The 13,657-nt window shown below is 49.0% G+C and overlaps 2 protein-coding genes and 1 long non-coding RNA gene across 7 annotated transcripts; 1 reads left to right on the forward strand and 2 right to left on the reverse strand.

Moving 5' to 3' along the window:
• Positions 1-1,191: 1,191 nt before the first annotated feature.
• On the reverse strand, positions 1,192-3,717 carry LOC134018291 (uncharacterized). The gene is made up of 3 exons (XR_009929909.1): positions 3,589-3,717; positions 1,616-1,685; positions 1,192-1,328 (listed from the first exon to the last, which is right to left on the reverse strand). It is a non-coding gene; the product is annotated as an uncharacterized LOC134018291 (long non-coding RNA).
• On the forward strand, positions 2,643-7,414 carry LOC134018290 (tyrosine-protein phosphatase non-receptor type 7-like). Of its 5 annotated transcripts, none has more exons than XM_062458179.1 (10): positions 2,643-2,759; positions 4,159-4,368; positions 4,527-4,710; positions 5,109-5,193; positions 5,309-5,391; positions 5,831-5,968; positions 6,206-6,316; positions 6,450-6,610; positions 6,703-6,816; positions 6,988-7,414. In XM_062458179.1, exons 2-10 carry the CDS (start codon positions 4,265-4,267, stop codon positions 7,217-7,219), a joined length of 1,212 nt encoding a protein of 403 aa, XP_062314163.1. In that variant the 5' UTR covers positions 2,643-2,759; positions 4,159-4,264; the 3' UTR covers positions 7,220-7,414. The 5 variants fall into 5 exon arrangements, with proteins under 5 accessions (XP_062314163.1, XP_062314166.1, XP_062314162.1 ...); XM_062458182.1 differs by having other exon boundaries at positions 2,661-2,759; positions 4,193-4,368; XM_062458178.1 differs by lacking the exon at positions 2,643-2,759 and adding an exon at positions 3,464-3,722.
• Positions 7,415-7,844: 430 nt separating this feature from the next.
• LOC134019212 (uncharacterized) lies at positions 7,845-13,343 on the reverse strand. Its single transcript, XM_062459863.1, has 7 exons — positions 13,312-13,343; positions 13,106-13,196; positions 12,942-12,978; positions 10,374-12,759; positions 8,635-9,938; positions 8,257-8,362; positions 7,845-8,076 (listed from the first exon to the last, which is right to left on the reverse strand). Exons 1-7 carry the CDS (start codon positions 13,337-13,339, stop codon positions 7,934-7,936), a joined length of 4,095 nt encoding a protein of 1,364 aa, XP_062315847.1. The 5' UTR covers positions 13,340-13,343; the 3' UTR covers positions 7,845-7,933.
• Between the last annotated feature and the right edge of the window lie 314 nt (positions 13,344-13,657).

Genomic DNA, 13,657 nt, shown 5'->3' on the forward strand with positions numbered 1-13,657 from the left:
TCTCTGCTAAACAGAACCAGAATTCCTTCTTGGTCAACCCCTCCCTGATATCCCAGACCATCAAAATCTGTTCTCCCTGTCTGAAAGGTTCTGGCAGAGAGACCAGACAACAACCACAACTTCATGAGCAACATAAATAACAACAGCTACCAGCATCTCTACTTAGACACTGCTATCAACCTCCCCTCTCACTCATCTCTTTTTATTTTCCTTCCATTCCTCCAATCCACCCATCCGCCTTGACCCTTCTACCCTCTGCTCCCTCCCTCCATCCCACCCCTCCTCACCTCTTCTCCTTCTCCCCCTATCGTCCCTTGCTGGACTTCCATGGCGCTCCAGCCAGACGGGAGCCATGGAGACGAGAGAGGAGGACAAGGCATATCATGGGGTGTGGTGTCTGTCTACAGCTGAGCATGACTTCATCTCTGGGCTCTGGACTCCCTCTTCCTCCTCCACCCCAGTTCTTCAGGGGACACCCCAAAGCTTCCCGTCTCCTCCCCAGACATCTGGACCCAATCAGTGGCCTGATGCACAGAGCAGCCCCATCCCCTCGTTCCGGTATCCACTCAACCACTCCCCAAACACTCTGTCCCCTTTTTATCCTGAACGTTTCGATGAGCAGGTTGGATGGTTTCCTCACCAGGGCATGAGACCAAAGCAATCCAAGATATGCTTTGGCATATCTTGGATTCCAGTCACTTGTCTAAGATTCCAATCATTTTCTCGCAAGATTCACTGAATGACCACGTTAATACATTTCTGTGTTGTTAACTTGTTTTCTGTGTTGCCATTATCTGCTGTTGGACATTGAGATGTTCCTGAGATCTGGTCCCGAGGGATGTTGCACAACCTGCAGCAGCATTCTAGAACACGGGCGCTGTCCGGACGTTATGAACAGGAAATTAATTCTGTCTCTGTGAGACAAGGGAGGTTTGTTTTTCTAACAGAACTCTCCTCTCTCCTCTGAACCTGCACCAGAAAATCTGTTAAATCCAACAGACCAGTGTAGAGCAGCAAGGTCAAGACACATCAGAAAAGAGTGGACACACATTCTCTTTCCAAGCAGATAATATAGAACTAACCGCACTGACCTTGACAGATATCCAAATAGATATGGAATGCCTCACTTCCTGTCTCCTGTTCGTACATTACAGAGGTTTATATGATATAACTCCAACGGTTCTCTCGCTGCTCCGTATGTCCACATGGTTGACCACTGGTTTGGGTTAGCATGATAGCACCCCACATGATGGTGAGAACACTGCAAACACCACAGTCCATTCTGGACACAGTCTGACACCACCACCTGCTGGCCAATGAGGGTATTCCTAAAGGAAGAAATCAAACACTTCATCTTTGAGAGTCAAATGAGGTGACAGACAGTAAAAACCAATCTCTTACGTCAGAATTGCATTGAATGGCATGGAAACGGCACACAAAATGTAAGCAATGACAAGTTTTAGATGTGCTCCACCATCTTTTCTTTTAACTAAAGACACTCCCCTCCATGTGATTGGGCTTGAGGACCACCCTCCGGACACAACTTCCCTCTGGATCACTCAGGCAACCCTCCATTAAACCGGGATGAACAGAGGCCATCTGGGGTCATAGTTACCGGTTTCTTGATCTTGATGACAGTGCCAGACTTCTCCACTGTGGCTCTCTGGAGGTGAAGGGTGGTGGGCCTGTTGCAGAGGGGCACAGCCAGCTTGTTAACAGACACGCCAGGAATCCTCCTCAGGGTGACAGCTCTCTTCATTTACATGTAGTCATTTAGCAGGCGCTCTTATCCAGAGCGTAAGTACAGGGACATTTCCCCCCCCCCGATGCAAGTAGGGTGAAAGTAGGGTGAAGTGCCTTGCCCAGGACACAACGTCGTTTTGCACGGCCGGGAATCGAACCAGCGACCTTCTGATTACTAGCCCGATTCTCTAACCGCTCAGCCACCTGACTCCCTTCATGATCGTTCATGCGAGCATCATGAACTTTCATTTTATTGAGTAACTTTGTGAAATTGACTACATCGATGTATGTCTTATTTTGAGTTATCATGTTATTCCAATATTTTCCATTAATCCCAGCCTTCTGTTACTCCTGTGTCTGATCTGTTTCTCGTCCCAGTGTCTGCTAAAAGCAGGAAGTGAGCATTGCAAAAGACAGGAAGTGACTTGCTTCAACATGCTCCTTTAGATGATTGCCTGATGACCAAAAACCATTGGAAACCTTCCAATGATGAATGACACTCTATATACATACAGTGTGCATGCATGTGCATCTGCACGTGTGCACGTGTACATGTGGGTGTCAAACCATCGTTCTGCACACTATGCAATATGTCTCTTCCATTAGACCAAAAGGACATCTTCTTGTTTACAGTCTGTGAGTCTCAGAAAGTGCAACAGAACCCCAGTAGAAGAGTATGGTTTCAAACCACCTCTTCTATGTAAGTACAGTATGTATGTGTGTGTGTTTGAGATAGTGTCTGTTTTTCTTTCTATATATGTGTGTGTGTGTGTGTGTGTGTGAGTGTGTGTGTGTGTGTGTGAGCGAGTGAGTGAGTGGGTGGGTGGGTAGAGAGGAAGTGGTGGAGTAAAAGTCAAAGAACAAAAAACTCAACGATTCAACGGTTCTCATATCTCAACAATCTCTCCACCTTACAACACGGTTGCAGGACGGACTCGGAAATAGTGTGTGTGTTTTATGTGTGTGTAGTCTAGACTGAAACAGCACTGCGATAATCAAATCTTCTTCGAATGACTGTAAGCACTCAACTAAGTTAAATTAAATTCCCATACTGTAACTTTAGTATTTGGCAACTGCCTTGTACAATGGAGCAAGGTTTTTTTTCTCCATTGGTTCCTTGTATTGTGAATATTTGTTGTTAGTCGGACATTAATCTGTCACAAAGAAATGTTTGATATCATAGATACTATGCTGTATATATTTTTTTATAATGGTTACTATCTAGAGCTACTATTCACAACTTTGAATATATTAACTTTTATGACTGGAATTAAAATAGCCTGCAGTGTCTTTTACAACGAGCCTCATGAATGATTCATGATTAACCATTGGTATGTCTGTGAACATGCTTCAGCCTTGACTCTGGAGAGACACAGAGACAGAGAGAGAGCTTGGGAGAGAGAGGGAGGGAAGGAGTGAAAGAGATTGAGACTAGTTTGTCTACCTCCTAAACAGCCAGCAGCTCTCCACGTTCCCTCTCCACCATACGCCTCTGGGCCTCTCACTTTCTTTCTGCTCCCCCCTTTTCTCTCTCTCTCTCCCTCGATGGTCTCATATATTTGGACTCAGGTTTAGACTTGTGTTCCTTAGGCTACAGAGGAGGCAGCTACGACACACTGAAACACTGTGCTAAAACAAACTACATGCCTGCTCTTGTTTTCTCTCTCTCTTTCTCTCTCTCTCTCTCTCTCTCTCTCTCTCTCTCTCTCTCTCTCTCTCTCTCTCTCTCTCTCTCTCTCTTTCTCTCTCTCACGCACTATCTCATGCTTTCTCTACCACCCTCTTTCAATTCTATCTTCTTTCTCTGTCACTTATGCGTTCGCCCTCTCTCTGTCTAGTACCTACCTTTTCTCTCGCACAACCTTTGTCTTCGTTTATTGGGCTCTCTCTGGGTTCGTTCTGCTCCATGTAAGCAGCTGATATTTCGCTTCATCTGGAGCTTCTGACAGGAGGTGAAGGAGGAGGAAAACCAGGGACAGGTACGCAGGTTCAAAGTGAATGGGTTTGACTAGGGCAGGGCAGGGGAAGAGAAGGAAAGGGAAAGGAAGGGAAGGGAAGAAAGTAGAGAGGAGGAGAGGGAGGGAGCGACGGAGGTGAGGAGTGAAGTGGAGAGCACAGACGTCAGGTGCTGTAGGGGTTGTTAATGTCACCTCTCAGTTTCAGGGGATGTGAGATCTTTGCTGCTCTTGAGTCAGAGAAGCTCGGTCTCCGTATTTCACAACCATTCCAGGAAGTGTCAACAACTGCCATTGCAGTTGAGGTGTGTAGGCTATAGTTGTTGCCATGGGAAGATACTGACTGCACAGTCTTGTTTGGATAATTTAATTATAAACGGACTCTATGGTGACTCTTTTTCACTTTCTTTCTCTCTCTACCACTCTGTTTCACTCTGTTTTTGCTCTCTCTCACACACAGACTGTTACCTAAAGTCTGTAACTCCTTCATACAGTTGCTGGGAAGACCGTGGTTGTGCAAGGTGAAGTAGTCCCCCCAACCAAATCACCAGTACTTTTGACCAATCATGAGTGATCCAGCAGAACGTCCCACCCCAACCGCAGAGGATGACCAATCAGCTATCTGCATTGCTGTGAGTCCTCCCAGGAGGCCCATCCGTCTCCAGGAGAGGTGAGCCAACGGATATGTTTCCAGAAAGTCCCTTGAGAAAGAAACCACCCATTGAGTCTATATTGACTGTGCTCTCAGTACAGTTCACTATATGATACAGCACGAGAGCATCGTAACATGTGGTGATGCATGGCTTTCTTCTCTCCAATGGTGTAAAGGCGTGGCTCCAATGTGTCTTTGGTTTTGGATGTAAGCAGCCTGGCAGCGGTGGAGCCACTGTGTTCCATCTCCACCCCCAGAGAGACCCTCCTCCGCCTGCTCCAAACTTCCTCCCGGCCCCTTACACACACCCCTCTGCAGCATGCTGCCACCGTCACACACACACTCAATACAGAGTACCAGGTACGCACACAATCACAGACGCACACACGCACATTTTTCTAACTGGGACGTAGGGATATACAGCACATTAAGCTGAATAAGGACAAGGGCATCAGTCTCTATGCATGGTAACAACACACACATCCATGCTGTAATAATAAGGTGTGCCCAGAGCCTACATTAGGGTCAGATGGCTGAGCGGTTAGGGAATCGGGCTATTAATCAGAAGGTTGCCGGTTAGACTCCCGGCCGTGCAAATGACGTTGTGTCCTTGGGCAAGGCACTTCACCCTACTTGCCTTGGGGGGAATGTCCCTGTACTTACTGTAAGTCGCTCTGGATAAGAGCATCTGCTAAATGACTAAATGTAAATGTACATCACCATCATTTTGAAGCTATCCTGTGTGTTCTTTCCAACAGAAGATTCCTCCCAACTTTGTCAACCCTACAGAGTTGGACATCCCTGGACGAGCGCTCAAGGACAGATACAAAAGCATTCTGCCCAGTCAGTCACTCTCCTGCACCCAGAAAACTGTACCACACTCTACACATGCAACTGGGCTTACACTTTACACATTCAGTACTGTTGACACTGTTGCAAAACTGTGTGTGTCGATCAGATCCTGAGACTCGTGTGACTCTGCGTAGCCATTCAGCAGAGGAGAAAGAAAACGAGGGGTACATCAATGCTAACTACATCAAGGTCAGCGTCACCCAGGGCCAGCTGCAGTCTTTGTCGGGGCACTAAACTAGATTTGGAGGTCTTTTGAGGACAAACTGAAATGACTGGCCTTTTTGAGTTCATTTAAAGCAAAATGAAAATTGCACATGACTCTGTGAAAAGTAGAGCAGTAAGTAAACTGGTCAAAAACATGTGGTATGTTTGTGAGGTGGTATGCAACGCTGCCTGAGAAGGAAGCTTTGCGTGGGCGTCCTGACAAACCAGCAAACCCACAGGAAACTTAGGGGGAAATGACAAGTCCCTGACTCACTGGTACACAGGGATGTACAATATATAATATGGTGTTCTTACAAAAGGTTGACGTCTCTATGCATGGTTATGACACATCTTTACGACACAGCCTTATGTTATGCCATATGTCTTATCTGAGGGTTATAACAGGTCTTTGTACTCTATGCAGGGTTATGAAGGCATTCACAGAGCCTACATTGCTACACAGGGCCCCATGGCCAACACGGTTCAGGACTTCTGGGAGATGGTGTGGCAGGAGCAATCGGCCATCATCGTCATGATCACCAAGCTGAAGGAGAAGAATGAGGTTAGAGGTCACAGGGGTCACCTCCCAAAATCTCAATTTCGACCCAAGTTTCTCAATGACCCCTCCCTTCACCTCAGTCCCACCCCCTCTATCTGTCTGTTCACCTCACCCTCCTTTATCTTCCTCTAAATTCACATTTCTCCACCCTACACTACCATGTTTAATGGTCTCTTTGCAAAGCTCTGATGGCTTATGTACACATCTTTCCAAAGGCTCAGGTGTGTGTGTGTGTTTCAGAAGTGTGAGCTGTACTGGCCTCACCAGAAGGGCTCCTACGGCAGGTTTGACCTCTGTGTGACATCTGTGACGGATTGTGTTGGCTACACTGTTAGAGAATTAACACTCCAGGTGATTGATAACACTACTTTACATTGTAGCTGTTTGTGTATGTCCAGATGTAACTCATTAATTCATGTATTCATTCATCTGTTCAGCAGTGCTTTTATTACAGTTGTACATAAATGTGTGTGTTTGTGTATAGCTGGGAACAGAGTCTCGTGAGGTAAGGCATTACTGGTACTCTACCTGGCCTGACCACCAGACCCCAGAATGTTCAGCCCATCTGCTGCGATTGGTGGAGGAGGTGGAGGACTACAAAAAGTCCCTCCCACACAGCCCTGGACCAATCATCGTCCACTGCAGGTAAGGTACCCTGTTCAGGGTATATATATGTGTGTGTGTGTGTGTGCATGTCTGTGTGTATGTTAACCTGTTGTGGTCTCCTGCCCCTGCAGTGCAGGCATTGGTAGAACGGGATGCTTCATCGCCAGCTGTATCGGTTGTCAACAGCTTCGACACTCCAGGCAGGTGGACATACTAAGAATAGTATGCAGTCTACGTCTGGACAGGTAAGCACACTACCCCCTCTCCAAACCACCTCCAACCATCACTCTCCCTTCGTTAGCAAATACTTCTCCCTCCCTCTCTCTTCCTCTTACTATCTCTCTCATCCCATCCTCTCTGTCCCCCCTCTTCCTCACATTTCACATCCTCTTTGCCACCCCTCCTCCTCTTTCTAGGGGTGGTATGGTCCAGACTACTGAGCAGTACCAGTTCCTGTATGCCACCCTGGCCCAGTACAGCACACAGATGGAGATGCAACCCACCAGACCGCAGGAGGACCAAGGGAACCCGGAGAGCCAGGGGAACAAGGAGAATACGGAGAAGAGAGAGAGCAGAGGCAAGGGAGAAGACCGGGAGAACCTGGTCATCAGGTCCAGTGATGACAGCACAGCTTCAGAAACAGTATGACATCATCACACAACGCAGACATCTGGAACACTGCTCAGTGTTCCAGTGACCAGCTATTCTACTGCCCAAGTCCCAGTTTTCATAAGGTTACCTGTTATCAATGTTCTTTTCTGAAGCATACATGAGGACATTGAGACAAATGTATATTTATCCTCATGAATATGTTAATTAAATTGTAATTTGTGACATTCCAAATGTTTCTTCACCTTTGTGATTACATTCATGAATCCCTGGTGACAGATATCGATTTATGGTGTGTGAACACTCCCCCGTTTCTCCCCTCCTCTTTCCTCCTTCCACTCCATCTGCCCTCCCCTCATCCCTCATTCTGCCCTGCACTCTTCTCCTTCTACTCCTCCCTCCTCCTCCACTTCTCCTCCACTTCTCATCCCTCCTCCTCACCTTCCTATTTGATAAAAGAATAAGACAAGCACCCCCCTTGCATTCAAACACACAGTAAAAGTTATCCTGAAATACCTAACAACACAACACTGCCACAGTAATTATCCTCTGTGTGGCTGCAGTCCTGGTATGGAGATGTCACAAACCTAAACACAAACAGCTTAGCGATTACAAGGGAGGTATAAACAAAATGCCAATGTTTTTTAGTTTATTTTTTTATTAATGAAAAAAAAGATCAAAAGTGAAAAAAAGATCAGAGTGGGAAAGTGACAGGTCCTCGCTGCAGTCAGGTCAGCGAGCAGGCGGCTCCCTCTACTGGTGAGTCGTGCAGCTACAGCAGAACACCTGGGAGAGAGCTGCAGAGATCCTGTGGAAGAAGCCTTTAATGGACTTCTTCTTCTTCTGTTTCTGTTCCTCTTCTCCTGGGACGCTGGAGGACTCTGCAAGATCTGGGCCTGGACATGGAACACCATCACACAGCAGCACATGACATCACACACTACTTCAGCACTGTCCATTTAATTGCAATGAGTGTGTGTGTGTGTGTGTGTTTGTGTGTGTGTGTATGTGAAATGACAGGAGAGCCAACTAAAGTGGGAAAGCCTAAATGAACAAACATCCATTCATAATCTCACTTTCACCGTTGAGGGGAGTAACTGAGTTGGTCTTTTGGTTTTTCTTTTTTCCATTGGCAGACATATTCGGTGTAACCTTGGTAACAGCCTTGGTCTTCTTTCTCATCTGGGATGGAAGTGAGAGTAAAGAAAAACATAATTCCTTTATATTATGAAATGTTTTACATTATGTTGACAGGACATAACTACATTAACTGTAACTGTCAAATCCCCCGTGTTTGGATTTGAATAAATAAGTCAGCGAAATAATTACATCATCTGTTTACTAATCATACATAATGTATTCTACACATGCTTACGTGTAACCCATCTTATCCTTGACTCAGTTAAGGTCAGTTGTACCCAGTGCCAGCGTGTGTGGAGTTGTTTTCAGCTTACCAATGTGAACCATCTTTGGAGGCTGGAGAGTTTGGTCTTTCCACGACGGCCCAGATTGGAATGGAAGATGGAAGAGCTGTTGAAGGTTTGGGAGGGCACAGAGGGGGATAAAACAGAGTTGGAGGATGAGGAGGAGGAGTGGCAGGACTGGGAGGTGGAAGAGGATGAGGAGGAGCTATCGCCCTCAGAGTCCTCCTCAGAAGACCTGTCGATCTTCTCCCAGGCCTTCACCAAGCCTGGGTCTGCAGCTCTCTGCTTCCTGGAGCTCCTCAGCTCCTCTGGTGATCTGGAGAAGGGACACTCTCTGGCCTTTACCAAACCAAATCTGTCACATCTCTTCTTGACCTTTCCATCTGCTTTAATCTCCATGTGGGTCTCACTGGCCTTTACCAAGCCAGAAGACTCCATCTCAGATCCGTCATGTATCCTCACATCCTCACACAAGGAGCTGGAGCTTCCACCGGCCTTTTCCAAGCCAGCAGAGTTCTTAACATTCTCCTTCTCAAAATGGACGCTAAGATCGGACACGGCAGGAGCGCGCCACTCCTCGGCGTGGCGGCAGATCACCGTGGCGATGGTCTCAGCCAGGCCACAAATGGCTCCCGCTTCTCCGTGGCGAGCGGAGCGGAGCTGGGCCCTGCTGCTGTTAGCGCTGAGCGACAGCTTAGCGTAGGCCGCCTCCAACATGGCGTCCAGGGCGTCTGGGCCACTGTAGAAAGGGCTCTGGGGCAGGTGCTCCAGGACGAGGCTGATCCCGTCTTGGGTCTGGAGAATCCAGCCCACTTCCTGAAGGAGAGTTGCCTCTAGCTGCGAGAAGGTGGGGGCGCTGGAGGTTGAGGGGGACTCCTGGAGGGCCAGGCGGACCATCAGACCGTGCAGAAGGTCCCGCAGGGTCTGGTGGTGCAGGGCACTGGGCCCGGAGGGCATCCAGACCTTCTCCTGGATGCGAATCTCCAAGGTTTGCAGGGAGGGGGTCTCAGAGGGTCTCAGGGGCAACCAGGGAAGCACCTGGACCACCTCAGGGAGACCAGAAGCTCCATCATCTTTCCCATCTCCCTTGGGATTTATTTGCCTGGCAATGTTGATGCCTTTGGACAGACTATCTGACATTTCTTCTTCTTCATGGAAATCATAAACGTAGTCAACATTGTTGTTGTCGGGGACAACGATATCAGCCTTCTCAGACTGGCCTTCTTCTAGGTTAGTGAAACCTGAACTCAACTCTGGGTCGAGACTTCCTAATGTGGCTGCAGAGGAGGAGCTGCTAAGGTTATCTATCCTGGCCATGACCTCAGCATCAAGGCCTGGCACAAAAAAAAACACACTCACACTTTTAAGTATCCTTGTATTATTATAGCTATTACCTATACTTTTCTTAAAACAGTGATCGACTAGGATCTCTAATATTAATATTATAATTCTTAACCATACCTACACTGTCATTCAGCAGTGCTGTAGCACTTAAAACTGTATTATATTAACATAGTTACAGACTCTAGAGGTCTTTTTTACCAAAGGGTTAGGGAACATTTCACAAGGAGGATTTTTTGTAACATGTAAAGCCCATCAATTTAATAACAGAAATATGGCGACATGGTGATACATTCTATTTCTAAAGAGCATTTGATCATTTTTACCTATTCTGTAACTGTGTGCACAGTGTTACTAGTTAGGCTACCTGAACACCTGAAAATTCCCTTTGGGGTCAATATAGTGAATTGAGTAAAAGATTTCTCTACCTTTGTTGACAATGGCCATTACTTTTTCTGGGTCATTGCAAGAACACTGAAGGACACCTCCCACTTTGATGGTTAACACCTCAGAAATGGCCTCTAGTGCCCTCCTCTGGTCCTGGCTGACAGAGGAAGATGGCCGGTTCCTACCCACAGTCCCTTGGCTGGGGCTCGGCATCATGCAGTAGGACCCTTCCAGAGACGTGCAGTCGCTGCTATCGCTGCTGTCGCTGCTGTCGCTGCTCTCCCAAGATACATCCCTGATGGAGTCGGTCCTGTCCTTCTTACACATCCATTTGAGGTGGTCGTTCACCAGCACACATTCGTCCGGAAGCGAGTTGGTCAGGCCAAGGAAGTTCTCCATCAGTTTCTTGAAAGCCAAGTGGATAAAATTGTACAGCATTGGAGTGAAGACCTCCAAGTCCAGGTGCTGCTTGGCCTCCGGGTTCTGGACGTTGGGCTTGGAGCGGCAGCGGCGTGTCGAGGGGAGTCGTCCCATCTGCGTGTCCAGGAGCAGCTGATAGAGGCAGCCGATCAGCTCCATGGAGATGCTCTGGATCCTCGCCTGCAACATCCTGGTACACATGCTGTGGGAGGCCAGCAGGCGGCCCAGGTCGTACTCAGCCTGGTCCAACCACCCGACGGAGGAGCCTTCTTTGTCATTTTCGCAGCCTCCATCATTGGAGACTGATCTGGAGGCCCAGTAGGCCATCCGCGCGACGGTGTCCAGCATTTTGTGAGCAGTTAGGTTGAGGTTGTGACTGTTTGCCTTGCTCCTGGGGCTAGGGCTCCTGGGGCTAGTGCTCCTGGGGCTAGTGCTCCTGGGGCTAGGGCTCCTGGGGCTAGTGCTCCTGGGGCTAGGGCTCCTGGGGCTAGGGCTCCTGGAGGCTGACCTGGCCTCCTCCTTCTGCTGCTTCTCCTTCTCCTCGTCGCTAGCCGAGCTGCACTCCTCCTCTGATCTCCTCTCCTCCTGCTGGGCGCAGAGAAGGAAGCTTTCCTGACACGAGAGTGTGCAGGCCTCCTTCTCCTCCTTTCCCTCGACCCAGTTCCCCAGCAGCTCTCCCTGGCTGCGGCTCCTCCTGCTGCTCCTCCCACTGCTGACCCCCTGGTTCCTCCTCCGCAGGGCCTCCAACTCCTCCGTAACCTGGCTGAGCAGGGACTCGCTCACGCACTCCACTAACAGGTTGAAGTCATTACCGCGTGGCTGCAGGAAGTCCACCTCTCCTTCTCTAATCATCTCCGCAGCTGTGCTGAAGTTCTCCAGGACGATGTGGATGATGTTGCAGGCGCTGGAGATGTTCTGGGGCAGGGAGGCCGTGTCGGCGTCTTGGGGCTGGTTCAGGGAAGAGCGTCTTTCTCTGGCCACCATCCCCTGGAGGATGCCCCCCACCAGCCTCACCAGCTCCAGCTTCTCCTCTGTGGTGAAAACGCCCTGTCTCTGGAAGAGGGTGTGGTGGGCCAGGATGCCAGAGAGGCTCTCCCTCTGGGATGAAGGGTTGTGAGGCTCGCTATCGCATCTGATCCGTCCAATGCTGCTGGCCGAGCTGTGGCCGGAGCCGCTCGATACCGCTGTCACACAGCTGGGCCTGGGCGATGCCATAGCCTTTTCCATCTCCTCTGCCTCCGCCACACTGCCAATGAGGAATGAGGCCATCTTCTCAGCCTCCTTTTTCTCCCTGTGGAAGACGACCTCTGACGTGTTGGTGTTGGAAGACAACAGGGGCCGCGGGGGCATCTGCTCGTTGACGGCGTCAGTGTGGATGTCGGCGAGGACCTGGATCTTCTCCTTGGCGTCCTGCCAGGTTTTCAGGATCAGGTCCTCAGAGATACTTGTCGTATAGAATTCAGACAAGGAGCTGCCGGGGTGGTGAAGCACCAACTCGTCCATCACCTTCTCCATGGCCGAGTCACAGAGCTCCTCTACAATGGCAGACAGCTTCGCCTCTTCACTGTCCTCGTCTCTCGCCATCACTCCCTTCAACTTGGCGATGATCTCTGCCACAGTGAGGGATGCCGTGGCAAGGATATCCTCCCCTGTGGGACTACTGGGGTAAAGGGGTGTCGGAGGCTTCCCACTCGATAGCCTGTCCTGTGGCCTGGATCCCAGCCCACTTTCCAGCAGGGGGTGGGACTTCTCTGAGATGATCCCCTCGGGGACATCAGGCTGGGCTGAGCCCTGAGAAGAGGCCCGGTCCTTGGACTGAGGAGACGAAGAAGATCTGTTGCGTGTGGAGATGCCGCTGCTGTGGGAGGTAGCGGCAGACAGTGGGTCTTGGCGGAGGTGAAGGACCTGGTAAAGGGCCATAGCAGGCAGCACCCCCTCATTGGCCACCTGGAGAACCCACTCCATCATCTCCTCTGAGCGCTTCTGCAGCTCAGTGACGCTCTTGTTCTAAGAGAGAGAGAGAGAAAGAGAGAAAGAGAGAGGGTGAGAGGGGGAGGAGACAGAAAAGGATGGAGAAAGAGAGGAGAGAAAAAAGGCAGCGTGAAAAAAAGGGGAGAAAGTTAAATCGCAGTACAGATACAAATATATATAGAAAATATTTTGAGTTTGAAACTAAACATTTTATCTACCTTTCTCAACAGGACCTTTTTGATGAGTCTCCACTGACTGTAACAAGAACAAGAACGTATGTGTTACGCTCTCTCTATTACAGTACAATGACAACTAACGAGACATCGTAACATTGTGTTCAACAGGGCAGTAGCCTAAAGGGGACGTTAACAGGGACACTCACGGGTGGGACATCATGGCCTCTGACACTGGAATTTCGGCCCGGGTCATTGGTTCCTCTGGGCAGGATGGGATTTTGATTGCTGGGAGAACACCTACATGTAGAGAGGATTGTCACAGTGTGATTGGTGGATCCCTCTCTCTTGATAGAAAGTGATATTTCAATCATGAATGTTGTACTTTTGATACATTAATAAACCGATTACTCACGGTAGCTAGTCTGGGACATGGGAGGCATGTTCACACATCTGACCTGCAGGCAAGATAAACACTTAGCTTAGCTAGGCAAAGTAACAGAGAAAGTTAGTTGTTGGAGACGTGGATGTAGAAGATTGAGTTGAGGGGAGTAGGTGGTGTCTGTAGTACTCAGTGAGGGGATGAGGGCCGTTTACTCACCATCCTGCCTGGTCCTGACAGTTTCCTGGCCAGGTCGGAATCTCGTTCTGCTGCTGGCGTACTACGGGCCTCCAGTGCCCACATCAGCCCTGCAGCCCTTGACAAACAAACACCATGTAAACACATGCGCACACACATACATACATACATACACATACAA

The sequence above is a fragment of the Osmerus eperlanus genome, chromosome 4, assembly GCF_963692335.1.
Source record: "Osmerus eperlanus chromosome 4, fOsmEpe2.1, whole genome shotgun sequence".
Classification (NCBI taxonomy): domain Eukaryota; kingdom Metazoa; phylum Chordata; class Actinopteri; order Osmeriformes; family Osmeridae; genus Osmerus; species Osmerus eperlanus.